At 37.9% G+C, this 27,616-nt stretch overlaps 1 protein-coding gene across 8 annotated transcripts; it reads right to left on the bottom strand.

Annotated features, from left to right (window-relative positions):
- Positions 1-6,755: 6,755 nt before the first annotated feature.
- On the bottom strand, positions 6,756-27,220 carry LOC116774174 (uncharacterized). Of its 8 annotated transcripts, none has more exons than XM_061523709.1 (10): positions 26,978-27,220; positions 21,277-21,376; positions 14,903-15,067; positions 11,756-14,835; positions 10,904-11,350; positions 10,568-10,749; positions 9,695-9,782; positions 8,122-8,225; positions 7,867-7,943; positions 6,756-7,789 (listed from the first exon to the last, which is right to left on the bottom strand). In XM_061523709.1, exons 3-10 carry the CDS (start codon positions 15,007-15,009, stop codon positions 7,618-7,620), a joined length of 4,257 nt encoding a protein of 1,418 aa, XP_061379693.1. In that variant the 5' UTR covers positions 15,010-15,067; positions 21,277-21,376; positions 26,978-27,220; the 3' UTR covers positions 6,756-7,617. The 8 variants fall into 8 exon arrangements, with proteins under 8 accessions (XP_061379693.1, XP_061379694.1, XP_061379688.1 ...); XM_061523710.1 differs by having other exon boundaries at positions 21,286-21,376; XM_061523704.1 differs by lacking the exon at positions 26,978-27,220 and adding an exon at positions 21,647-23,086.
- Positions 27,221-27,616: the final 396 nt, after the last annotated feature.

Here is a 27,616-nt window from a genome sequence, read left to right as displayed (position 1 = left end):
AAGTGTGTGTCACTCCAACACTTCCCCCGACAGTGGAAGAGGGCATACGTTAAGATCATCCCAAAACCAAACTAGACTGACCATACCGACTTGACCGGCTACATACCGATCGGATTGCTGCCGGTGTTCGGAAAGCTTCTCGAAAAGCTCTTTATCGGCCGGGTGACCCACGCCGCGGACAAGGCCGGTAAATTGAGCAAGAAGCAATTCGGATTCCGGCCACAGACTAGCACGACGGCTGCTATCTACGCAGCCATTGACTCGATTAAAAGATCTAAGACTGACAAACTACTCACAGTCGCCGTCTCTCTAGACATAAAGGCCGCCTTCGATAACGCTTGGTGGCCTGCCCTTTTCCACAGACTCAGGCATATCGGCTGTCCACTAAACATCTACGGACTCATTCACAGTTACATACAAAACCGCACAGTCATGCTTGACCATTCCGGCTCCAGGGTGTCTAAGACCATGTCCAAGGGCTGCATCCAGGGTTCGACCTGTGGCCCTCACCTATGGAATATTATCCTCGATGAGCTCCTGGAAATCGAGCTGCCTCCGGGCTTTCGACTCCAGGCCTTCGCGGATGATGTTTTGCTGGTTGCATCTGCGAAAACTGCGTCTGATTTGCAGGTTAACATTAACTCTGCACTTCATACAATCACCAGCTGGAGCAAAGGAGTCAAGCTCTCTTTTAGCCCCGCCAAGACACAGGCTTTAGCGTTCAGTGCCAAAACCAAACAAATACTCATCACCATGGACTCGCACACAGTTCACTTCCAGAAGAGCATCAAGTTCCTTGGTGTGATTCTGGATAATAAACTTAACTTTCGCGAACACATCAACCACATCGTCTACAAAGCCACAAAAATTTTCAAGAGACTCTCCTTCTTCTGCAGACATACTTGGGGGGGTCCACCCAGAAAAAACATACGCATTATATACTTGCAGGTGATCCAGCTTATGGAACTCATATCGTCATATGGACGTCCTTTAGACCTAGAAGAAGCATTCCAAGTTATAAACTGGGATAGAATCGGATTGTCAGAAACGCCACGTTTTGGTAGCAAAATTGAAGAATAAAAAGTACTTTTCTTTTTCAAACACATTTTAGAAAATTACAAGAAAAAAAAAAAAGGTGTGTGTGCGATTCACACACGATAGAAGTGAAACTTCAGTAAATCGAGAAAAGAATGAGATGAATATATATAACAAGGGTAGGATAGTTACAAAGCTTATTCGTTTAAAAATGAAAGTATTTTGATTAATTTTAAAAGGTATTTTGTTTAACATATGTTACATAATTTATTGAAAATGTATATAAAATTAATTTTAAAAACTCATTTTAAAATGATGATTATTTTCAATTATCGTTATTAAATTATATGTACAATTTAAAAATTATCCACATTTTATTTTAAAACTAAATTATTATTTTTTTTTAATATCATTTTAATTTTCAATTTTCTTACAATTTATTTTACAATTCAAAAATATTCAAACATCTTAAAATTGTTTTTGTTTCCTATAAATCTAAAAGATAAATCATTTTGTTAATTTAAGAATTATTAAATATAAGTTTAAATTAAATTAAATTTTTTTAAATATTTTAAATCATGAATTATAAATTAGAAGACGGGAGTGGGGACGCTACGAAGTATGGAACAAAGAGGAGAGACCGATAATATAAAATAGTATATATATTTCTGTCTCATTCTTTACCGGCTTCATTCTACACATTTTTGTATTTGTGTCTCTTACCTGTCGTTTTTTCCGTTGCATCAGGTTTGAAATCACAACGATTCTAAAGAAGTTTAACTTCAAAAAAATGATATCCCGATGACGTTGCCAACTACAGAATAATAAGCCACTTGCCTTGTATAATGTATTTATAAATTAATCTCCTCACTCATTAACGAAAGAATAAGCATCAAACTAGAAGCGGAGCAGCCCATGGAACAGGCAGGATTCAGGAAACTCGACTATAGACCATATACATGCTCTGGAACTACTTATAGAATATTACTAAGAAAGACAAAGGCCACTGTATGTCGGGTACACTGATTACAAAAAAAAGCTTTTGATACTGTTTCCCATTCAAGCATCTGCAGAGCTTTCAGAGATCAACGAGGAGAGTAAGGTTACATCCAAGAGCTAAAAAGCATATACAAAGACAAAACGGGCAGAGTGAAACTAGAAACAAGCGGCCCCAGCTTCCTTAATAAAAAAGGCGTGAGACAAGGCACCCCGACCTCTCAGAAGCTGTTTATCGCCATCCCAGAATCAATTATAAGAAAGCTTGATTGGACAACCAGTGGATTAAACATCAGCGGAAAATACCTCAGTCACCTTCGTTTCGCTGACGACCTTGTGCTTCTGTCTGAATCAAGTTCACAACTACAAGCTATGATCCAATCACTAAATGCGGCCAGTAAAGAAGTAGGACTCGAGATGAATTTCTCAAAAAAACTACGCTGATGACAAATCGTGCGGGAGAGGACCATAGTTGTAGACAATGTAATACTAAAATACACACAAAATTACATCTGCTTATGTAACGCAAGCATAACCGGGGAATAAGTTTATAAGTACAACAAAGGTGTTAAGTACCAAATGCTGACTCTGAGCCATCAGTGGGAATGGGACAGTGAAGACGACACCGCACGCCTTGCACCATCGGTGGGAATGGGAAATGGGTTCCAACACATATTCAGTCTGGAGTCTATCGTTGACTTAAAGACACCTCTCTAGCAAGTAGTTAGATATAAGTCTTAATTGTAAATTGAATATAGTTTTATAAGTAAAACTGATTTTTCTTGCATCCTTCGCTGCCACCAAACGTAATTCTTGGGTGATAAATAAGTTTTGACAAGAATAATAACTATACAGAAATAGAGAGACGTATTCAACTGACTTGGAACAAGTACCGGAGCTGAAGGAAGTCTTCAAGAGCAATATGCCTGTCAAAATTAAAAGTAAAGTTATGTCGAGCTGCCTCTTACCATGCCTAACATATGCCTGTAAAACGTGGAAATACACAGAAAAGATAAGGAAAATGAAGGAAAAAAGTTATCACTTGCCAAAGGGGATTAGAAAGAAGTATGCTAAAAATAAAAAAAATCAGAAAATAAGACATACAGAAATAAATGACATAGATTAAATAGCTGGCCCGGGATGGATGGAAACAGCACAAGATAGAGAACAGGGGGCGTGTTTTGAGAAAGCCTTCACCCACAGAGGGGTTCTTGCCTAATAAGAGTATTAAATAGTTTTATTTTTTTTTAATATTTTTTCATTTTCTTTTAAAGTATTTTGCAACTTTTATTTTATTTATTATATATACAAGGTGTTTGGTTCATCGTTTGCCAAATTGTAATAGCTGATAGAAGAGATCCTTTCCTCCCTCTCTTAGCCGGTTTTAACCTCAACATGTTTTCGATATCGATTTAGAGTTATTTTTGAAAGAAAAAACCAATATTTATCACGAACACTTGAATTTAAAATAAAATCTTCCATGAGTACTCATAGTTATGTTTTATTTTAAAGTGTGATTATAAGGAGCATCAATTAAATGCATAATAGCTCACCAACAACGGCAACTTTTTTTTATTGATTGACTTTAACTGTAGAGATACGGAAAATTTAGAGATGTTATCAAATTCACAGTACAATAAAAAAAAAGAGAGAAAGTTCTTCCATCTATTGAATAAATGGCTTATTTAATCCTCTGTCTATTGGTATACACCATGTTATAAAGAACCTTTACTTCATTCATTAATTTAATATTAGCTTCCACTTTATGGTAAGAAGCAATATTCAGAATGAATACTTAAATTTTTGTTAATACATTCGAAGTGGTTGTGGGGGCTTGCTTCCCTAACTATTTCGGAGGTTTCTTGAGTATAGTGATGAACTTGTTGATGCTTCAGGTGGAATGGAATCATTCGAAATTTAAGCCGATATATATACAAAAATGACAATAGACAATACTCGCAGAAATTCGTCTCCAATAAAAAGTTTCACATTATAACCAATGAAATTGGATTATAATGTGAGTTCTTACGAATTGTACGAGAGGTGAGGGGCGCACCGTCGCCGCGGGGGGCACCATATAAATACGCGCCCATCTGGGTCCATACAAAACTCGGCGTATGCGCTCCTACGTTTTAGTAACCGCGCGCCTTCGGCTCGCGACGGTCATATGCTTGATGTTTTGTATGGACGCTGCGTGTGGTAGGTAATGTAGGTCCCACATGGTAACCGATTTGTTATCTCTTTCCTGCTTAGTAAAATTTATCCTTCATCTCACTCTTTCATTGACAACCGTGAGCTAGGGATGCAATGCGCATGCGCTGCACTCCATGATAGTTGACATTTTAAAATCTTAGCAACCTAACGCATCCTATTGCTTCTGTTGGTGTTACATAGTTCTGTTAGTGTTATTTTGTGTTTGTTGAGTTTTTGTTGTTTTTATGACTACATTATCCAACGAAGAATACGCTGACATTTTGATGGCGTATGGAAGCGCTCGAGCAGCGCAAAGAATATACGGGGAACCATTTCCGAATAGAAGATTAGCAAGCTGCAATACATTTTAAAATACTTATAGGCGTTTAAGAGAGAACGGTAATTTAAAAACGTAGAGCCAAGAGGAATAGTGACGCAGCATGATATTTCTGTCGATGAACGCATCCTCACATTGTTTGAGGAGGTTCCCACCAGAAGTATTAGAAATATAGCTGAAATCTTGCAAATTTCCATCTGGAAAGTGTGGAAGGTTCTTCGGCAAAATGAATGACATGCATTTCACTACACAACCTACACCACTGGACACATAAGGATCACAACCCACGTCTTACCAGGCAGAGGTTATTCCAAAGAAGATTCAGTGTGAATGTTTGGGCAGGAGTAATTGGACACGTTGTTGGAGCACATTTCTTACCGGAGCATCTTAACGGTGTCAATTATTTTCATTTTTTGCAGATCGATTTGCCAAATTTGTTAGAAGGGCTGCAAATATTCAATGAGAACAGGCCTATTGTATTTCAACATGATGGTTGTCCTGCGCACTGGAGAATAACCGTCAGGGAGCACTTAGACAGGGTATACCCTAACTCCTGGATTGGGAGAGACAGCCCCAGTTCCTGGCCTGCACGTTCCCCAGTTTTAACTCTATTAGATTTTTATATCTGAGAACGCGCCAAAGTACTGGTTTATGCCACAGAAGTACCGACCAGAGACGAATTGATTGAGAGAATACAAACGGTTTTTGTTAAGATCAAAAAGGAAATGCGGTTAAGAATAACTACTTTTGAAGTAAGGCGACGGTGTCGAGCGTGTATACGTAATGGAAGACAGCAATTTGAACAATCTCTAGCGTAATGGACATTAATTGTAATTATTGACGCTATAATAAATTATTTCAATATTTTTTTTTCTTTTATTATCCCAAAACAACTCTAATGTACAACCTTATTAAGGTAGACCTACGGCAGTGACAAAAAATAACTAAGTAATTAAGCTAAAATGAATAAAAACTAATAAAAAATTACCCTTGCTAATCAAACGTGTTTTCTTTATTTCGAATTATGTATGACACATATTTTGTAGAAAAACTGAGGAGCTTTTTATAGCATGTAGTATACCAATAGACCGAGGATAAAGTAAGCCATTTATTCAATAGATGGAAGAACTTTCTCTCTTTTTTTTTATTGTACTCTGAATTTGATAACATCTTTAAATTTTCCGTATCTCTACAGTTAAAGTCAATCAATAAAAAAAAGTTGCCGTTGTTGGTGAGCTATTATGCATTTAATTGATGCTCCTTATAATCACACTTTAAAATAAAACATAATTATGAGTACTCATGGAAGATTTTATTTTAAATTCAAGTGTTCGTGATAAATATTGGTTTTTTCTTTCAAAAATAACTCTAAATCGATATCGAAAACATGTTGAGGTTAAAACCGGCTAAGGGAGGGAGGAAAGGATCTCTTCTATCAGCTATTACAATTTGGCAAACGATGGACCAAACAGCCTGTTTAATAAAATATATGTAAACAAAATACGAGTGTATGTTTGTTTCGGCTAATAACTAAAATGGCTGAACCGCGTTTAAGGGGACTTATTGGGAGGTAGCTGGTGTAATAAAGAATAACTTAGGTACTTTTTTTCAAGATCCCGAATGACCATCCCGAAATCATAACGCGCGAGTGGGAGGCAGGGTGCAAACGGAGCTTAAATTTTTTTATTGTTTCTTATTATTTTTCTTACGCAGACGGAGTCGCGGTTAACGGCTGGTATTCTCTAAGTTTCTTTCTGTCTCAGTGTCGCTGAATACCAATATAGTTCTCATTCCGAGGATCCCTTTGGTCCCAACCGAAATGCCATTTGAATTGAAACGACTTCAATTTGCGATCCGTTTTGCATTCGCCATGACGGAAAAAAAATCACCACACCAATCCTTGAACGTTTGTGGTCTTAACCTAAAACATCCATGTTTTCCCAACCTTAATTATATGAGGCATCTTAACGGGTAGGAAGACCTTCTGCGTTATTTGTTTTTGCGCTTGATAAAAAACAAACGAAAAATGTAGTTTATCCCAAGGTGCTACACTGAAAGACGCAAACCAAGCAACAAAATAAATGGTCAATAAAGTATCATTGAAGTAATAGATTTTTTTATTTACATTTATCCTAATTTAATAAACAAAAAAGTTCGCCAAGTCAGCTAATATATTTAAAAATTAAACAAACAGTAAAACATACATTTTTATTAATTTTGTTTACAGTCCTCATGAAACCATTAACTCTTTCATACAAATTAAACAATGAATTATAAAAGTATATAACGACTTACATAATATAACATGTGCATAAAAAAGATATTCTCGTTAACAATGTCGTCACTTGGGTTTACTTATCATTGTAAAGTATTAGTTTAAATAGCGTTTAAATTTTAGTTTTATTTGCAACGACTTCCGGGTATCTCAACAAAACGATTCATACTTATGTCACAATCTTTATATTATAATTGATTAACTTTTAATCACTGGCTTTAATATTAAAAGCTTTCAGGTATTTTAATGAAAAAGTTATATTTTTGATTTTCACAATTCATGTGGATCGAGTTTCAAGGTCACTCCACTGTATCACATTATACTAATTAACAGTCATTAATTCAGTTAATGAAATGCTAATAGCTAGAACATTAGACGAAAGACAAAATATCACTTACAAAGTATAAGCCCTCGTTGAAACACAATATATATTCACAATTTAGTGCACACTTGACGAAGTCTGCGCCGAACAGACGAGGGGAATTGACTGACTGTTGCATTAAACACGTTTTAAAACAAACTACCCTCTTATAGTTTCTATTTACATTTGCAGCAGAGAGTCAACTCACAAATTAATATTAAAAATTATCAAACGTTTTACCACTATAATTCAGTAAATCATTACAATATATGGTATAACATAAGTACCATCAGGGTGATCACTGAGGGTCATCAGCTGTGAGGATACAGTCTCATCTGATGGTAAATACATAATACATAAAAAATTATCACTAATCAATTTAAAATATCGATGGCACTAACGTAATATTTGGTGAAGCCTTTAGAACATATTTCGTAAATTTGTGGGTAGGTAGGAGCGCAGGTGCGGTAGGTGGTGAGTGCGGTGAGAATGCGAGGAGAGCCGGGTGAGGTCCCTCTCACTCATAGAAGGAGCACGCGGCTTGCGATGAGGGACGATCGCGCTGCCTTCCACTGACAATCCATTACACGGCCTTTGACACAAAGATACAAACATACAACCGAGTCATTCCGGCAACCTATAAATAGTAATTACAGATATGTAGATCACCTTATCGGCATAGAATCGTCTTCCGGAAGCCAACAGTGTAGGGAGTATCCCCGCTGCGTCTGGAACAACCGCCTTCTCTATGTAAATAATTTATATTCCGTTCGAAGTTACCGAAATTACGAAGGCAACTTATAATTTATATTGTAGTGAGTAGAGGTGATTTATAATGTTTTGCACACGTTATATATACTTGTGTGGTTAGAGTAAGTTACGTTCGAAAGGTTCGCGTCATGTGTTACATGATGTCTCTCTTACCTTTACAGAGCTACGCGTCTTACTGCGTGAGGCGCGGTAGGTCTGCAGGTCGGGGAGCAACTCAGATGACTTCTTAATACTCTTCGATGCTACTATTGAAGAGTCTGAAATTGACGTTGATAAAAATGAATATTTATGTAATGAATACATAAAATACAAAAGTGACATTCAAAAAAAAATAAACAGGAAAAAACTACTTTGTATGAAAATCGATCGATACATAGTCCCGACGTTTCTGTTACTTTGCAGCAACCGTGATCACGGACAGACGACATGTGAATAAATAAAGAATTGTTGCAATGTATAGTCTAGTACCGCGCGCAGCTCATACCGCCAGTGGGCCTTCACGTCAGACTCCTCTCACCACTTCTGGAGAAGGACATTCTATGTCTTTTATTCCGATCACGAAATTAAGCGTTATGACGCTCGATTGGGAGGCGGGGCGCATGTGTCACTCCGGGCGCGGTCAGCGGGCGCAGGCAGCGGGGAATGGGGACACTATGTGTACCCGAACACACAGACGCGTGAGGGCAGACGACGACATCAGACTTGTGCCATGTTTAGGATATTTTACTGCAACGATTTTGCTTTCTTTTTCTAATAAGTTGTTTTTTTTTATTTTTTGAGTGTTCCTGTATAGACAGCTTTACTTATAGTTTTGTTTAACTTAAACATTGGTGCAAATCAGTAGGTACGTTGTCTTAGTAGTAGTAGTCTTTGTCCACCATTAAACACGGGGATTTTTTTCAGTTTTATTTAGTTAAGATTTATATTTAAGTATTTAATGACGTGGTATTAGGTCAGACTACTTTAATTAGTTTAGTATTAAAAGAAATTGATTTGTTTTTTGTTCCACTTTGTGTGCATAATGCGTATTTAAAAGTTTTTTCATTGTTAATAACTAGTAAGAAATAAGATATATAAAAAAAATAAACGAATACGCAACTGTATAAAAAATAAAATTATTACAACATAGCATCTCATAATAGTTTTTAATAACTAGTGACACGACTACATTTTAGAATCCAACAAACAGCCGTCCTCGTCACACCTTTATTACAGTCATGGAGCACTCCGCGAGGAAGGGTCGGCGGGGTGAACATATCTTGGAGCAAGTACCCTCGTTGACTTTACCTGAAGACTCGTTCTAGAATCATTTCTGTTCATGCTATTTACTATATCGCATTAAGCGGTGACGGCAGGCTGAATATTTGAAACGAACAAGTCTGTTGCGGAATATTATAAATATAAATCCAAGACTTTAAATACGTAACTAGGGTGATAATAGTCTTGAAAGTTGAAATCAAGAGTGATAAGATTTTAACTAGGAAAGTGCATTTATCATCTATGGAGTCATTACCATCAGGAGCGAGGATAAACAATCACGATCACGTCAGGAATTCAAAAAAAAGAAAAGATTTCATTTAAAAAACAAAATAGTAATAACGTTTTCGAGTTTCCCCGGAACAATAGTAATTCCTTTAATGCGTTCTATCATTCTACAGAAGTATTCAACCAGGAATCCCTGTAGTGTTATTAAAGTGTTCTATTTCAAAATTATGCCACATGTAACCTGAAGCCTCCTTCTTGAGAGTGAGCCTGACTCGTCCCTCGTCCTCCGCACGTCCGAGCACGCGCGAGCACGATGGACCACACGCCACCTGTGGGCACACATGCTGCTAACCGTCAACACACAAGCTCTTCAATGTTGGTCCAATACTTCCAAAATTAAATGTCACACAGAAGAACCTTTCAAGAAATCAGTTAAACTTAAGTGTTCTCAACAGTAACAGGATTGTCTATACTTTCCATATTTGCTACACTGGATAATTACAAATTGTCACTTTTATAATCGATAAATTACGGCGATACGAAGTGTTAGAGCTGCAGACCAAGGTTACTAAATACCCACATATGTTATTGTATAGGACATACTAATCTGTCCATTTAACCAACTTTATTTGCTTTAGGTGTGGCTAAGTAGAATGAACTAAGAACTAAGGTCAAGAACGATTACGAGAATATTCCTAAAGTATGTTCTTAAAGTAAGAGGCGGCAATGTACGGCGACATAACATGGCAGTTCTTGAACAAGTCCTAGACACTCGTGTGACCCACATTACATTCATCCTCAAAATCATAACAGAAAAACCGATCTATAATACTGAGATTAAAGTTGCAAGTTTATAAAGCATTTATAATTATGCATTAAAATTAATTCAATCTTGTCCCGCTTTTTGTATAAGACATAGTAGCTTCGAAAGAGATAAAGCGTTACAGTTGAAGCCTGTTATATCGCTTCTTATACATGGCTATGGTGCAATGCGGTTTGGGACCAAACAGAAGTTAAGTAAAATGGATATTACATACTATCTATGACTCATTGACACATATTGTTCTGCTGATATGGGATATGCTATTTATATTTTTTAAATAAGATTACTAACAGCGTGGTGGCAAGCATGCTGTGTTAGGACCTGCTGTATGGGGTGAGCGAGATGTGGTGACTGTCCAGAAATTGTCGAAGAGCTCAATGACACCTTCCTTCGGTCCGGAAACCTCAGACGCATCTCCACGTCGTTAGGTAATATACTGGGACAAGAACCTGCTACTGTCACAGCCCACTCGCCTGACAAACAAAAAAAATATACTTTAACATACTTCCAACAATATTATATCATTTCTTATCTACTATTAACTAAAACGGTTGTAAGAAAACTCACATGAAAACTTTTATGATTTACGATTCGTACCGTTATGTAGAATTAAATATGGTTTGGGACCTGAGGGAGCGGCGCGACGGCGTCGACGGCGCGCAGTTAGCCAGGCTGGTGCTAGAGAACACAGTAGACTGCCACTAGACTCACTCGAGCTCCACTCCTCTTCTAACTCCTCCTCACGTTTCTCCTTGGCTTCTTTTCGCCTCCTTCGCTCTTTTTCTATTTGAGTTCCTGCCTTCACCTCACTCTTTCTTCTTTTCTCGACTCCAAGAATTTCCCTTATCTTCGTGCGCTCTTTGTTTCGTTCTTGTTCTCCTATAGAGGCTATATCCTCAAACGATCGTCTAGTGTTGCCCACGGAACAGAGGTCAGTTCTTTTCTTTCCATCTACTTTTCTTCCCCGCTTAACACGGAATACTGAAGAAGCTGTATCGGACTCACTGTGCCCTCCTCGTAATCTACGAGACGGTTCGTGCTGTGTGCTAATCGATTTTCGTCTGGCGTTTGAACCTTTACATAAATAAAACAAACTTCTAGTTTTTATATTCTTTATTCATGCTTTAACAGGATAAAAAAAAAATATATACTTTTCAGTTTATTTCAGTGCCAAATAAATACAGTGTTTTATAATAAGTATAAATTAAAATAGTGGGCTTTAAGAGAACTAATAAGTTTTAGTATTTGGAAAAAAATAATAATAAATAATTGCAACGTTATTTTTTTTTTTTGCTGTATTTTTGTTGGTGGATCTTTTACTTTCATTGCTCAAAACTATTCTAAGGAACAAAAGAGTCATGTGGATACTTTAACAATAAACAAACGCGATACTTAAAAGTGTAATCGGCCAAAATTACTCTACTGAGATGGTTGAGGCGGTGCGATGAGCGAGCAGCGGTGCAAGAGTGCGTGTGGTACCTTCCTCGAGATGAGATCGTGGAGAGCGAGGGACGGTTGGGCAGGAAGACTGAAGGGCTCTCGAAGCACCTGCTGCCTGCAAGCTACCTGCGCCAGAGCTTGCTGTACTGGCCATTCTTATAGGGCTAGTGCTGGCCGACTTACGATGGGGCGACGTCATGGCAGCTACGTTTATTTGCTTACAGGTATCCAACATTGGTGAGGTTCCAGCACTCCTAGTATCCACAAAGTGCCTTTCTTTGAGGAACGAACTTCGTTCCTTGTATTCCTGTCTTTGCTTTTGAATTTCTTCCTTATCAATTTGTTTGTTAGTATCAAATTGAGAAAAACTTGGGGCAGAAGCTCGACGGTTATACGCTGAATCTTCCCCAGTAGATTCAAAACTAAGACTACTTTTCTCTTCTTCAATGATGTCAAAAACATTTTTAAACCTTAAAGAGTTAGAACGCGACCTAGCTTCACATGGTACAGAAGCACGTCTTGTAAGTGGATGGATTTGTGGTGAACTATTATTCCCCTCACTTGTATCAACAAACGTAGTCAGCAACATGTTGGCCAAAAGATGACTCGACTTACAATTTCTCTCATCGGAGAGAAGAGATGTCCTTCTTGTACAGTTACTCTTGCAACCTTTCTCTGTTCTACTTCTTGAAATTTTTTGGTCCTTTTCGTGTACTGGTACTGGAATTTTGGACTTTCTACTTTTAACTCCTAAATTATGATTCTCATCAGAATTCGTTGTCTCGGAATTTTGAGAACTATTAACATATTCTAAAATCTCTAAGATTTCTATACATTTGCTACCATCGTGTATTTCTGACTTCTGGTATATTCTTGAAGGAGGGCTATTTTCCGGTGATAAAGGTGATTGTAAAGAGAGTCTACCTCGGACATATGCCTCGTTGCTTTGATGGTTAACATGTACATCATCCGTATGTGAACGAGTCTGAATATTAGTTTTGACTGCTTTGTTATTGTTTTCGTTGTCTTTTTTCCAATGTTTTTTCGAGAGACTATCATCTGGTTTAGTTAAAGATAATTTATTTGCTCTTTTTTTAATGTGCATACACTTGTATTCATCTTGCGCTATCTTGATAATAACCTCATCAATGAGAGCATTAATTAAAATTATACTTTCTTTCTCTATTTCTTTTTTCATCTTTTGAGATTCAATAAAATTGCTATCAAGATCTCTTTTGAGTTGTTTTACTTTGCTGCGACGTGCAGATTCCATACGTAACTCTCTCTTTCTATGCCGTCGATATAACCTTTGTTTTATAGTTTCCGGCATATGATCTGCCACAACTATATTTTCTTTTTCGCAGTTGCAATCGTCATCTTTGATTCTTATAAAAAAAGATTCGGCTTTTTCTTTTGGATAAATATTATCAGTTTGGTTCATATTTTCAGGTAATAAATCTAAGACATCTATAGATGACCGAACGAGTTCAGTTCTTTTATTATTAAAAGACTTTCGGAGAAGTACGGAACGTGGCGAGTTGGGATCATCTAAACTATCAACCAGACTCGTGCATTCGGAGCCTAAAATTTCAGTATCTTCCGATGAAGATGTATTTACCTCCATAGATTCTGTGTGTGGAAAGGCTGAAAAACGAGGAACAACAGGAGTATGATTTATTTCTTGATAGTAGTTACAAGACCCTACACCTCCCAGAGCTTCAAAGGCCTTATTTTCTGTCTCATCAGTTTTATTTTTGTCATCAAATTTTCCGCCATTATCATCAATAAATACGTCGACATTTGATATTTCTATATGGGAAACACCAGGCAGCGGAACTTCCGGAGCATGTATTTCGGGTTCAAGATGTTGAAGTTCATCCTTAAAAAGTTTTTGTATTTGCTGAAGCACGGCTCTATTTACAGTTTCTGTCGGAACATTTAGAAATTTTTCTGTGATTATCTGTTTCTTATTAGTTTCATTTGTCTGATCTTGTTGTAGACTTTCTGCTGAAGTTAAATTATTATTCAATTCCAAACTTACTATTTCTTCTCGAATGTTACTACTGTAGGTGTCACGAGGATTTTTACAGAGATCGCTTGTTTCGTTACTTTCGTAAAGCTCCTCGTTGCCGAATATTATTTGATTGTTGGAAGTGGGGCTTAAATGAACTATAGTATTCACACCCGTATTTTGTAGTTTAACTTTTATCTCTTTTTCTACAATATTTAATTTTCTTTCGCTTCCAATCGACGCATTCATTGATTCTAATTGATCATTCAAAGAATTTAGACTTTCAATTAACATATTAGACACATATTCGTCCAGAGGTATATTACCTACTCTTTTCGAATTTTCCAATTGATTTTTGGCAATTCGTGGAGGGGAAACGGGTGGAGAAACATTTTTTGTTACTGTAATCGGACGCACCTCCAAAGTTTCAGAGACTACAATTTCTAAAATATCGTAAGGTGATGTCTGCAGCGACAGTGGCTGCGTGTACGGAACAATATTGCTGTCGTTGTTTTCGACGTTTACCGATCTCTCGCTAACTCGTCCATCAATAAACTCGCCTGTGGAGGGCCTGGTGTGATACTCTTTCATAGTTGGCGGGGAACTTGTAAATGGATCTGACTGATCGGAAAAAGAACACTCATCGATTCTGAGCTGCCGACTATCGACGGAGGATAGGATAACTCGAGAATCAGTCGCGTGTCCCAACTTCTCGGATGAATCACTCAGCGGGGCCGTATCCACCGTTGTTTTGGTAACCGTGGACGAGCAGTCAACCAGGCGCTCATTGGGCGAGTCCGACCGAAGACGACGCGGGGAGGTGCGGAGCTCCGTGTGGGAAGCGTCCAGAGAACGCGTGCCGACTGGTACAGGTGGAGGACCTGGTCCTGGTCCACAGGCGGCGCACGCACACGCGCGAGCTACGGGAGCCCCGGCGCGGCCCCACAATCGCAGCAAAGCAGATTTTCGCATATGTTCCCGTTCGCGGCGCGCAGCACTTGCTCGAGAACCGCACCAAGCGCATGCTCCACGTCCACTGCTCCCCGTCGCACTCCATCGCCCGCCATCTTCGCTATCTCCTTCAGATCGCTGCTGTGCTAGTCGATACCTGAAACGAGACAATTTTATAAATATTATTTGAAATTTTTCGTGTACCTCTTTTTTATTAAACCTACTTTCTCATAATCGTTTCGGGCACAGAGTATCGTCTCCGCAGCATACCGGGCGAGGCAGCTCCTCCGCCCGCGACCCCGACACCCCCCAAGCCGCGGGTGTTCAACATGTCTGCCTTAACGCACGTTCGCTCGTACGAGTCGCTGGCTCCTTCATCCACCGCTAGTCTGAAAGAGTAGATCATCTCATCATCATCATCTCATCTCATCAACATCTTTAAAATATAGCTTCACAAATTAATATCTTTATTGAAGTAACATTCACGATCATTCAAAACTCTTATCCGTGCCTCAGCCATCTTCATTGACTTGATGAGAGGAGCAGCAACATTCTAGCTCGTTTATTTTTGAAGTAAATTATTAATTTAATCTCATACAAACTAGATTTCTTATTCTAACTTTTAAAATTATGAAATTACTGATATATGTAGGTACAAAGCATTTTAAGTGAGTGCATGTCGATGGTTCGCTCGATCGATGTCTCAACGGGGTCACAGTGAGTAACTTGTCCAAGTCCAAATGTAAGAAAATAGAGATTAATAACCTTCAAGTTGTTATTTGTAAAGTATCGCGGCCGGGAATAGAAGCCGACCCTCGCCACGAACAACACAACAAGAAACTCACCACACGTGCGGAGTGGGGAGCGTACATGACACGTCGTTTGAAATAGAACTAACTGTGGTACAAACGTTATTCAATTGTCGACTTTGTTTATCACAAGACAAATAGGAGCGTGAAAGCGGCACTGCACCACTTCAAGGAAAACCGGCAGCGAGAGGGTTCTATGGAAGTATTTACAGTTGTATCAATTAAACGCATGCCTGGTCTTAAGACATGGTCTATTTACTGAAGACACATACTTGTACAAGATAAACTCATGACGGTCGGCGATTCATTAAAATGGTTAAACATTGCGTGTGTCTCGCCGATGGATGCTCTGCGGTTACACACCATGTGAAAAGTCATAGATAAAAAATATATGGCTAAAAATAAATTATCATTGAATTTGAATCAGTCGCGACTGTTCCTAAGCATAGTCGATATCGGTCCGCTACAAACACGAGCAGATATCTTCAAACTAGCCGCGACATTCCCCGTGCTTTAAGTAAATCACGCCAGCTCACCAAACACTGGTTATTATTTATGTAACTCGAGTTACTGTATCGACCCGCTCCTCCGTGAGTCACGACGCCACTCCGCGGGTGGGTGGCGGTTGACGTTCCTCTCATTTATCTCACACACTAACCCCGTTCATTCTCTCTTCTAAATCCGCGTATCTCTCGGAAGTCGTTTGTGTTTACGAGCTTACTCATCGTGTTGTGCCTTTCTCGGAAAATAAACCTGTGTATTGAAATTATTGATTAATATAATTATAAACAAATAATTCTGTCTTTTTTGTATTTGATTATAAGACAGTGCTAACTCCCTCGCGGCCACCGTCCGGATGCGACCGCAGCAGCTCTGTCGACAGTTATATTATGTTATATGTATTGTTTATGAGAAGTTAGTTGTGGTCACGTGAACGAACACGTGCCTGGCCGCCTTCAACGCCAGCTGAGTGCATATTAAAGTGACAAGAACACGAGAACTGGTTTTAATAAGATATTTGTGAAGACTCCGGGATCCGATGGCGTCCTGAAGACAGAGTGTGATATTACATTGTATACAAAACCTGTCTTGAGAACACGTGGCTCAAAGCAAAAGTCATAACGCATTTTTTGGGTAAACTTTAATAAAATATTTATTTTCCGCTATCGCTAAATTAGCGACACTTTAATTTTTCTATTGTTATTCAATATTTTTCGAGTTTACGATTTAAATTTAAAAAACTCTCACCTCGAACCAGACAATTACAACGAGTTATTTGAATGCTCTGGATGCCTTTCAATAATCAACATTAAACACATCCGTACGCTTCACGAGAAGCGCCCGCTCTGTTTATTATACTATGTGCTCGCACTACCCGATACAACACGCACAGACACACACAACAAGTGTCTCTCTGTTATCGTGAATTCTTTAGCAAGACCATAATGAATGCGTATTTACTAATAATTCTCTGTTATTATGAACGTATTGAGAATATTATATCATTTATATGAACGTGGGTTTCATTAACTCCTCATACTGTCAAATTCAAACAATAACATTTCTTGTCAATTCTTCACATTGAACAGTAAAGTAACTTCTTATTATTGAAATACGTGATGAAGTGATGACTGATGTTATTATATGTCTCTTCTTTTATTCTTACGGTTTTCTTGTGAAGACGACGGACGAAATGTATGTGAAATATTTTTCTATTTACGGTCCACATTAAGAAGACCCTTTAAATACCTCAGATACTTTGGACGCTCTCCAATATCTCCAAGATCCAATACCAGCCACTACACTACTTCCAGTGTCCATGTTCAGTCCGAAAGTGTATCTCTTCGTCTTTCTCTAACCACTTGTTTTTAAACACAAGCAACCTGTCTATAGTCAGATGAGTCTTCCTCTTGCTAGCTCTGTCTATCTCATAAACAAATATTCAAAATTCCATAACACACGCACACCTTTACTAGTATCAAAAAAAATATAACTGATAATACCACTTATTGCTTTCTTCTTTATAAGAGTACAAACAGACTGACGTATAATTATAATAATAATATTATTATAGTATTTTTTTCATTGTGTTATATATAACATATAAGAGAGCGCGCTCTCCGCTCTCCGCCTATGAGTCGCCGTCGCTGCCTGTCCTTCCGTGATCACTTGTTCGATTCGCTTCTCTCAGTCCGATCTGTATGTCATCTTAATATTCTGATCGTTGATGTCGTCTGTTTCCGAGATGATCTCAGTGTATCAAACTGTTCAAGTAGTTTTCTAACTTTGTTCCGACACGCGATGCACACCCCATCTACCATGACTTCACGACTGCGACCAATACCGCGAACGACTGAGCAAATACTTTACAGAATCTGTTGACACTTCGAAGGAACTATTAATACTGATTTGGAGAGTTGCTCAAAATATCCAAGGTGACGAAGTCGAGCACTCCATACTTACAGTACAACGGTATACGAGTCTGCCGCGTGTGTTAAAAGTGCAAAATCACGAAAAAGAAATTTTTTTGGTTATCATAAAACTGTGAGCGCCATCAGTGGTATTTATTATCTGTAACTTTATTGAAGCCACACGAGAAGAACGCAGCTGTTGTTGATGGAAAAAATTATAATAACAGCTTCAAAATTAACAATATTATTAAATGAGAATTCGGAATAGTTGACACGACCCTACTCCCTAAGCAGCGTGCTGAATAGAAATCATAACGTTTTCGTAAGTTACTCCAACTCACACTTGTCGAAAACACGATAATAAAAAGTCCACTTAAACAAATCCATCTCATTACAAGCTTCTCTTAAATTACAGAACAACCCACATAAATTTGTCAACTTGATATGATTGATTTTTACTATTAAAGTTATCGAACCAAGTAAATAAGAAATTAAAAATCTCCACAACATATTTTAATATAATGTCATAAGCACATACTACAGGTCATAAGGTAAACTCGTACATTTTACATTGCAGCCCATTAAAATAACCTCTCCTCCAGCGGCAGGTTGTTTTACTTCTAGTGTATTATCATGAACTGCTTGTCAACGTCGTCCGTCGTCCGTGAGCAGTCTTCTCAGAATATGTTTCCATCGTCACACTACATCCGAAGCGTTTCTCGTTTCTCATTTAATAACTTACATTAATGCCGACATTTGATATTCATACCACCCGACTCTGCGCAGTTCCGGTTGAACATCACTCATAAGAAAGCTAAAGTAGATGCAGTAATGGACCGTAACAGGCTATTAAATATATTACATTTATGTTTGCTTTCTGGTAACGGCGACTTCACTGGACCGAACGAGATCTGCATGCGGATCGGATATTTATGAAAAGATATCGCGGAGTATGACAGGATTAAACACGTTCTGCGCCCACTGTGTTATGAGTTGTGGTCAAACAAAGAGACACAGACAGTCCCGAAAATCATCTACATTGATTTCAATATTGATATAAGAAAAAAAAGTTGTGTTTGACACGAGGCTAGGCCTAGTGAGGACCTCGCATGGGCGGTGGCTGACGATTTTCAGGAACTATTATTAAAGTAAACGTTATTATAATAATGGTAATTTACGGCAAACGAGATAACAATTCAAATATATTTAAACTATATTAATTATATTATCGCCGGAGTTTTAGTTTATGATAAGAAGATTATATTTAAAGTAGAGTACAAACGATTGAGTCAACGGAGATCCTTCACCTGCGAAAGGCGAAACAAAATAATAGATAATCAAACAAAAGATTAAGGTGTAAGTCTGAGCTGGTCCCGGCGGGGTTTCCTCGACGCAGACTGACACTTAATATAAGGATTAGAAGAAGACGCGCGACGGACAGGAACACCTCTTGGAGGTGGGTCCTCAGCCTCAGCAAATATACTTATAATAATGAGAAGCGACTCGCATATCAGAAGCACGTAACGAACTCTCCAAAACAGAAACGAGACCGTAATAAACATATGACTGTTTAATCTCAAACAAAAATAAGTCTTCAGTTGCTGAAACATACTTGTAAGATACATTCAGCGCCGTTTATAAAGTGACAGAGAAATGCTCCGTCTGCTGACGACTCGAGTCTAATCAGTCAAGAATCATTTAAATATTGACAAAAAACATGTTGTCGACAACAGTGACGGACCGGCGACGCGACGGCAACGCGTTGACAGGCAGGTAGGGAGGTTCTAGTCTTGTTGGTAAACATAGATTTATTTATTACTTCTACAACTTAATTGGTGCTATTAGATATATATTGATCGGTGTTTATTAAAGTTCCGTAATGACTGAACTTGTAATATAAAAATAAAATAAATAGTTGTTAAAATACATTTCCTTCACTGTAGATTCAGACTTGCGTCGCTCACTGTAAGCCGACGACGATTTGCACACAAAGAGAATGTGAACTTTTGACTTAGTATCATTGTGCCGCCGCAGCCATCATACATGTTGGAGCTGTGTACATACAACATGTAGTTCAAGAAACTAATTTAAACAATACCAAATGTGTCAAGTGGAAAACTGCTGAAGTAAGAATTTATAGGTTGTATATTCAAAAACTTTCGAAAATTTATTAAAACAAAATTTCATTAAATGAATTTGACAAGCATCATTTCTATTTCTCGTGTGCGAACCACATCCTATGATTTTCTTAATTATCAATAATAGTACTAATACATCCGGAGCCTCGACTGCAGCTGTTTACCTATGCCGTAACTAAACAGTAATTCAGCTCTTATATCGAGACGCAAGGTGCTCGGCACGCGATACACTCCAGTGAAACCCTTCGTTGAAGAAGCTCGTCTCGGGTTCAGTTCAAACAAGGATCGTAAGAGGCAACTATTCCGAGTGAATCATTCCCAGAGCCCAGTGAATGAACACGGACAATATATGTCGATTGGCTTACTTCATTTGCAATGTTAAGTCGCTACTCGTGTAGTTAAATGCGTTCAAAGTTTTTAAATGCGCCTTTAATGATGTCATTCTTTTGGTTAAAAACGTATCAAGAAGATTTATTTCGCTGAAATCATACTGACACCATTCAAATGTGGAATCTTCAGAGACGGCTTTGTTTACTGATAAGTTCGTTTACAACTACTACTGACTGTATAGGACATGATAAATATATCATACTTTATATTTAATACTATATGTTATATTCATTTTCGCACGTAAGGAGCCGCAACGTTGGTTTTCTCCTGTGCTTATTTTTTTGTCTCGTACTTCACTCCTCGTCTTTACTCGCTTATCTTCACATAATAACTATCTTTACTATAATGGGAATGATCTGTAATCTCTGCTTTAAACTTTTCTTTGGACGTCAATGATAATTCTATATAAGTTTTCCCACATTTTTCTATTAAAATTGTAATTTTCATGTCGACTTTAAAACGTGTTTAATTAAAATAAGTTCAATGTTGGGGTTTTTGGACTTTTCGAATATTGTCGTGAGTTTGATGACTTTATTAAAAATTATTTTATTTTGACAAATTTTCGTTTTCATACAATAACTAAAAATAACTAAAATATTTTTTTTATCAATGTTAACTTTTGTCAATACAGTCCCTAGCCCTGGCCCCACGGGTATCTCCTCTTAACTCTGGGACTGAGTTCATTCGAAAAGTCATTAAATAAAAATTAATTTTAATAAATATCTAAGACAAGCATTTGAGTTCGCAATATGAGTCGGAAGAGTCGAAGTAATCTAAGGGACAACAAAGCTACAGTTGTTTCAATCAAATAAATATTGATGTTCAATGTCAGGTTTTCAGCGTGTCTTACTGTCGGTACCGATGTCTGAGCGAGGCGGGCTCCGGCCAGGCGTCTCTCAGCAGTCTCAGCGAGTCGCGCAGGGCGGGCGACGCTCCACGAGCTCCGCAGCCTGCACACACACACACATACCCCATGTATTAGAATATATTTAATAAAGTGACGTCACTGAACAACGAACCAATGGTAGCTCCCTTTCCATCACAACAAGCATGTAAACAGTAGAGCAGGTCGAGCTGAGTGCGTTCCAGGCTACAGGTCTCTCGGTACGATAGCCGGAGACCTAGATCTCGGTCAGTGACACGTCGTTACAACCTCGTTATAAATTATATAAAACGAGGTTTCATTTTTCATATTATAAAGCGACGCGTGACATACTTACGGTGCTTATTAGTTTGGCTCGTCATTCCCGACGTTGGCTGGTGCTGCGGATATCATAACTATTGTGACAATTTGAATTGTATTCGGTATTTGAAGTAGACTATCTGTCTCCTGTTTGGTAATTTGTCTACCAGGTGTTCTTTCTTCAGAAACAGGTTAAAGCTCTGTCTTCATATAGTGTTGTATGTTTGTGTGCTATGTTCCCTAGTTCTTGTTCTGGCTCATAATGTGAGCACATAATATAATGTTCAGGAGACGTTTATATAACAAGGTTGCTTCATAATAATATTTATGTTAGGTTAGGTTAGGTTAGTTAAAAAAAAAATATAAGAAATAATTAAAAGTGGCAAGAAGTGCCAGTAGGACAGGGATTTTTTTATTTTTTTTATATATTGGAGAAGGTAGCGTCTAGCGTGAGGTGAGCCAGGACATAACGCTGTATCCAATGTGTCCCAGGTCGCGTCTGACTCATTTAACTGAGAGACATCACGGTAAAGGTCTCCGGCGGCACCCGGCCCGGCCCGACGGCGACCGCCCACTCACTATATTCATAACAATATTCGAACAATAAACTACTCACGTTATGACTAGTACCTAAGCCTCTCTATAGTCGCTCGCTAAAAACCTTCAATATGTATGGTAATAATGCGAACTCGCTGCACTGATATATATAAACTCCCACAGGCTCAGCACCGCTTACGATCTAGTCGCAGAGTGTTCCTTTCAATACTGCACTAATTGAGATAATAATATTTAGGAATTATTAACAGTGACAAACTTATTTTATAAAATAGTTTCACAAAAGAAACTAAAGTGTAATGTTTCCGAATCTGACTAAAACTAATTTTGCAAGGCCAATAAAACATCCGTCCCTCGAGGTCCGAGATGTTACAGGTGTTCGTTCATTTTAAAGAAACTCAGAACATAAAAATAATAGTAATTAAAGAGTCGCGGTAACGTTGTTATAAAGCGGCTTTCTGAATTAAAAAAAAAAGCTAAGCTATATTTTATAACCAGCTTATGTTGTACTTATCACCTCCTCTGGCTTCAGTGACCATGTACGTGAATTAATTCTTCATTAACAAAAGAATCAACTCTTTATAAGTAAATTCATACAAACAATATAAATGTGTAACGATATTACTTTATTATTGTTATAAAATCATTAGCTCTTATTGATATTATGAAACAAAACAAACTATAAAAGGTAGTTGATGATACGTATGCAAGTCCGCGGACTGCGACTTGTTCACTGCAATGCGACGTTGGAAGTTGGAACAAAGGAGGCGCCGAGTTAACACACATTATATCTACTGAGACTCGGCTCGCTAATATATTGTATGGGTACATACTAATGAACGAGTGAGGCGTGTCAGTTCGTTCAGTCGTTCGTTCGTTTCTCTACTTCGCCCACTCGTTTCATATTATATTTCAAAGGACACAATTCTCGTTACCAGATAGGTTTATTCATCACTGCAACATGAATATTAGCTGAGAATTAAAATTTTCAGTTCTGTTTCAAAACTTAAAGACATCAAACATAATATGAGTGACAAAACGATTCAGTTCAGGCTGAGACGAGATGTGAACAGAGGAGATATGGGGAGACGGGGGAAGAGAAGAGAGCAGGGACTTACAAACATTCATTATGAAGAAATTAAAACAGGAATTTATAATATATGAATATTTAAAGAGGTCTGAGAACCGATAATAATGATAACATAGAGCCTATTGTAATGTATGAGATAGAGAGCAACAGTAAAATACAACAACAGATGTCCGTATGTAGGTCGAGAGCTGACGGCAGAGGCATCTCGTGCGACCGACGAGAGGGTAGAACAAAAACCTGGAGGAGCACACCTCAGGCCGTGAGCAGACGCGGCAGATAAGATCTGTATCAAAGTATTGTAGTGGTGTTTGATGGAGCGTCATATTAAAAAGTAATTATACGTTATATTATAGACGGTTCGCTCGCGACTGCCGGCAGTCCTCCGACACGCCCTTGGTGATAACACGAGCAGCCCTCCATGCGACTCGACACTTTAAACTATATATAGTTACATTATATATGTCACGGTATTTATCATGCATCTGTTTCGACACATTTCTTAGTTGAATAGATTTTATATATACATATTTGCTATCGAGAACTTTAGAAGATTTGTTTTATTTTATAATATAAGTAGCAAATAACTTAATACCATCATGGATAGAAGGCATATTTGTTATTTTTTTCTGTTTCGTATAATAATGTCTATCGTATTTCAAAAGTTATCCACTCACACTCTTGAAATATTCGGATGCACTCATTTTTGTTTTAGTTTTGAGAGAATATTCCGCCGTGATCATCATAACGTCACCGCAGCAGGTCGGAGGTGCCGGACCCACTCTGTGAGGGATTCATCATTAACACAAAGTGTACAAGATCCTTTGAATGCCCTCGTAGTGAGGATCTTCATCTGGGTGTTTATAAACGCCGCAGCGATCCGTGCGCCGCCCGCCGGCCGACTCACAGCGCTCCACTCCTCGACACAACACTCTTTGCATATTTGTTGAATGAAGCACGGTTCTATTAATACGAGTGAAGACACGAGCCGCTCTCGACGCTGTAACCGATTCAGCAGATTAACTTCTCGCAACTACATGAACTTGCATTAGATTTTATTTAACGAATTCAGTTCTTGCGTTTATTTACAATAAGACAATACATCGATGAGAAATAAATGTTCAATGGAACATCAGTTTAGCGTCATACACTGCTATAACAACCCTCCGACGAGTGACTTTTATTTATAATATTCAGAGTACGAGGGAGATGGAAATTTGAGATTAGTTTTTTCTTTAATGTATAAAGTTATAATCTCTAGGATCTGTTAACTCTGAATCGACAAAAAGAAATCTTAATATTCTTCAGTTTTAAATATTATTCATTCTTTCCTTGGCCTCGTTTATTCTGAGTATTATGTTTTTATACGGAGTTTCCACCGTCCGCGGTGGCTCGTTATTTGTTACCTGAACAAATAATAAACATCTATATAAGTTATTTCATTTTCATACCACGACTTTACAAATTGTTAAAAACCCAAATATCCAAATGTGCAATTCTCATTTCTGGGATTCACCCAGATGAAGATGATGATTCTCATTTCGTCATGAACGAAAATACAACAGATTAATAAAATATGCGCACGAACTGAGAAAAGTAAGTCTTATAAAGATACTTCTCACGAAACGAATCCAATGAAAACTCACACGACATCACACGGCGCAGCCCGGGTGAGGTTTGTTGTATGTATATCCTCTTTTCTGTATAATTCTGCATGAAACTACATATTTTCAAACATCCAAAATATTAATTCATTTATCATTTTTATTGGATTCATTGAAAAAGATTTGACTCAAAATTCTATGTATAAAAATGTCACAACATGTTTATAAGTCGAGAGGTTACTCGTCCACTGTTGCCGTTATAAATATACTTATTCCTGAAGTGCATGTTACTAACAAGAACGATGGTTGGGTACGATCATAAAGGAACAGTTGTTTCTCTAAAATATTTAAGTACATCTTAATGTAATTGAGGAAGTGCGAGTATCGACCGTACTTCCTCGACGAAGAATATCTTTAAATTTAGCATCAGTAATGTGTTATTTTGCACGACCGAGTGTGTATTAAATGAAGGAAGTCACCGGCCGGTGGTGGACGGGCGACGACTACTTCCGCATTAATGGAGCGACTCGAAGTAATCTGATGCTCAGTGTACAAGCAGAGAGGATCCTACACTCGTAGACTTCACCCGAACACATCTCCTCGAAGCTAAGCTTTTATTTTAAAAACGAATTCAATGAAAGAATTAATTAAACAAGCTCGTCATGAAATGTGTAAAAAATAAATGAATTTATAAACAACATGACTGCAATATGGAAAATGGGAACAAAACATTTTTTATACAAAGGTCAATGTCAGAAGAGATTTGTCACAGACTACATGTTTATAAACTATATTAATCTGTTCGTAAAGTAGCCGTATAAGTTTATTTCGCCCCGCGTCAAGATCGCCGCTGATAAGAGTTTCTTTTTTTGTGTATATTTTGGGTAATTAAAGGTCCGAGGTCGTCACAACTCCGCCTCGCCTCGACCTTCGTCGATCCTCTACTCGCTATGCGTCACACTCCACTCTACACGAACTAGAACATTTAAAATCGTCGCCATACATTAAGTATCTTATCCATCTGTCTGTTTGTATGTATGTATGTATGCACTATGTATGTATGTATGTGTCTGTCTGACTCACCTCGTGTTCTGACCGTCATCTTATCGGTCGGTACTTAAGCTGAAGGATTCTTATGACGGACGCGTCCTTTCTTTTGTGACGAACAACTAAACTAGAAGTTAGTTTTATAAAAGTATCTAAATTCAATCATGTTCACTTTATAATTAATTCTTAATGTGTTCTACAGATCAAGAAGAAACCAATTTCATGTAATTAAAAAGTAATCTAAAATAATAGTTCGTAACTGACTCTGTAGTCTGTACAGACTTGACTTAATATTTATTTTTATAAGTTCGTAATATGTTTTTATTAATATTATTTTGACCAAATGTTTTCAAGTCGAACAAGTATAAGGCTTTTTGAATACGTCCGACCTTAAACTACAAATAAATACAAATATTACATATGAACATGGATATGAAAAGAGTAGGATCTGCGTGTGTGTTTGCGTAAATGAGCTCGTGTGGGAGTAAACTGCAATTGAAAATGTTCATGAATTATGACATATTGATACACGAGACACGACGAAAATCTTCTATTTCATTACTTATTATTATTTTTTATTCTATTCTATAAAATTTCACTTCGGTCTAAATTCAGCAGTTTACGACCTAGGCACTACAATCAGCTGGAATCCAATTAGGATATGTTCAGCCGTTTAAACTTTAAAGACACGACCAAGAAAAACTACTGTTGTCTAAATATTATATTGTTTCTCTTTTGTTGTCATTAAGTGATAAACTGCACTTGATAATAATTTTACTGAAATCACAAGCGCTCTCTTTAACGATATTTATATATGTCAAGACAAAAAACAATAAAAACAAAACAGAGGTGAGTATGAGAAAAATAAAAATCATATTATGTCAAATGTGAAAAGGGTTCGAAATGATGTATCCGTGGTAACGTCTTAAATGTAAACTTGACCGGCCTGGTGTTGCGGAATTTAAAGATTTCTCCCAAAAAAGGGTCAAGTCAAAGGTCATACGAGGTGGTGACCATCACCGGGACGGGAGCCCTTCCATCACCGACCGAACAGAACAGAAAAATCAATACTAACTTTATAATCCTGCAGTGACCACTCGTCGACCACCACCGTATCCTGGCAACGGACTCGCAATGTTTTCAATTATAGCAAAATTTTAAATTCCTACACCGAGGATTATACCCTTCTGTAACTTTTCGTGACGCAAATTTTATTTTAAATATAACAATACTGTTATCGTAAACGCTCGTACAGTTCAACCGGCGCGGCTCTAACTGAAGCGCGTTTAACAACGAGAGACGTGCGACTCCTCTCACCGCGCGGAACACACTGACACTTGACATATGACACAATAATGACAGCTGACAGCTGACAGCTGACAGGAGACAAGAGGACAGTAGACTGAGCGGCTGACCTAGACAACAGTTGCCTAATAGGAAAACTTTGCTTTATAATTACGTGTATACAACTAAGCAAACCGAATTCGAAGCTGGAGCCGCAGTCATCGATATGGTTTTGCTGTGAAACCTTTAACATATTCCGGATGACAAATGTTATTTTTTTGTGAAACGAATGATGATATTCATTTAAATAATAAAACAAAATGTTTAGTTGAGGCGAGTCGTGTCAGGAGGCCGACGGGTGGCGCTCGGCGTCCGCGGCCTCGCTTGAGGTCGGAAGGAAGGCGCTACACTCGCTTTAGTATATAGTTCA

Source organism: Danaus plexippus, chromosome 20 (genome assembly GCF_018135715.1).
Source record: "Danaus plexippus chromosome 20, MEX_DaPlex, whole genome shotgun sequence".
Taxonomy (NCBI): domain Eukaryota; kingdom Metazoa; phylum Arthropoda; class Insecta; order Lepidoptera; family Nymphalidae; genus Danaus; species Danaus plexippus.
This window is presented reverse-complemented; position numbering and strand designations above follow the sequence as displayed.

What these genes read in the sequence shown, in the direction of transcription:
- LOC116774174 (XM_061523704.1), bottom strand. Translation starts at nt 21,671, where the DNA reads ATGACGAGCCAAACTAATAAGCACC. An exon ending in TCTCAAGAAGGAGGCTTCAG is followed by an intron (nt 8,226 to 9,694) that starts GTTACATGTGGC and finishes CGTCAATTTCAG; the next exon opens with ACTCTTCAATAGTAGCATCG. An exon ending in AGACGCGTAGCTCTGTAAAG is followed by an intron (nt 7,944 to 8,121) that starts GTAAGAGAGACA and finishes TTATTTACATAG; the next exon opens with AGAAGGCGGTTGTTCCAGAC.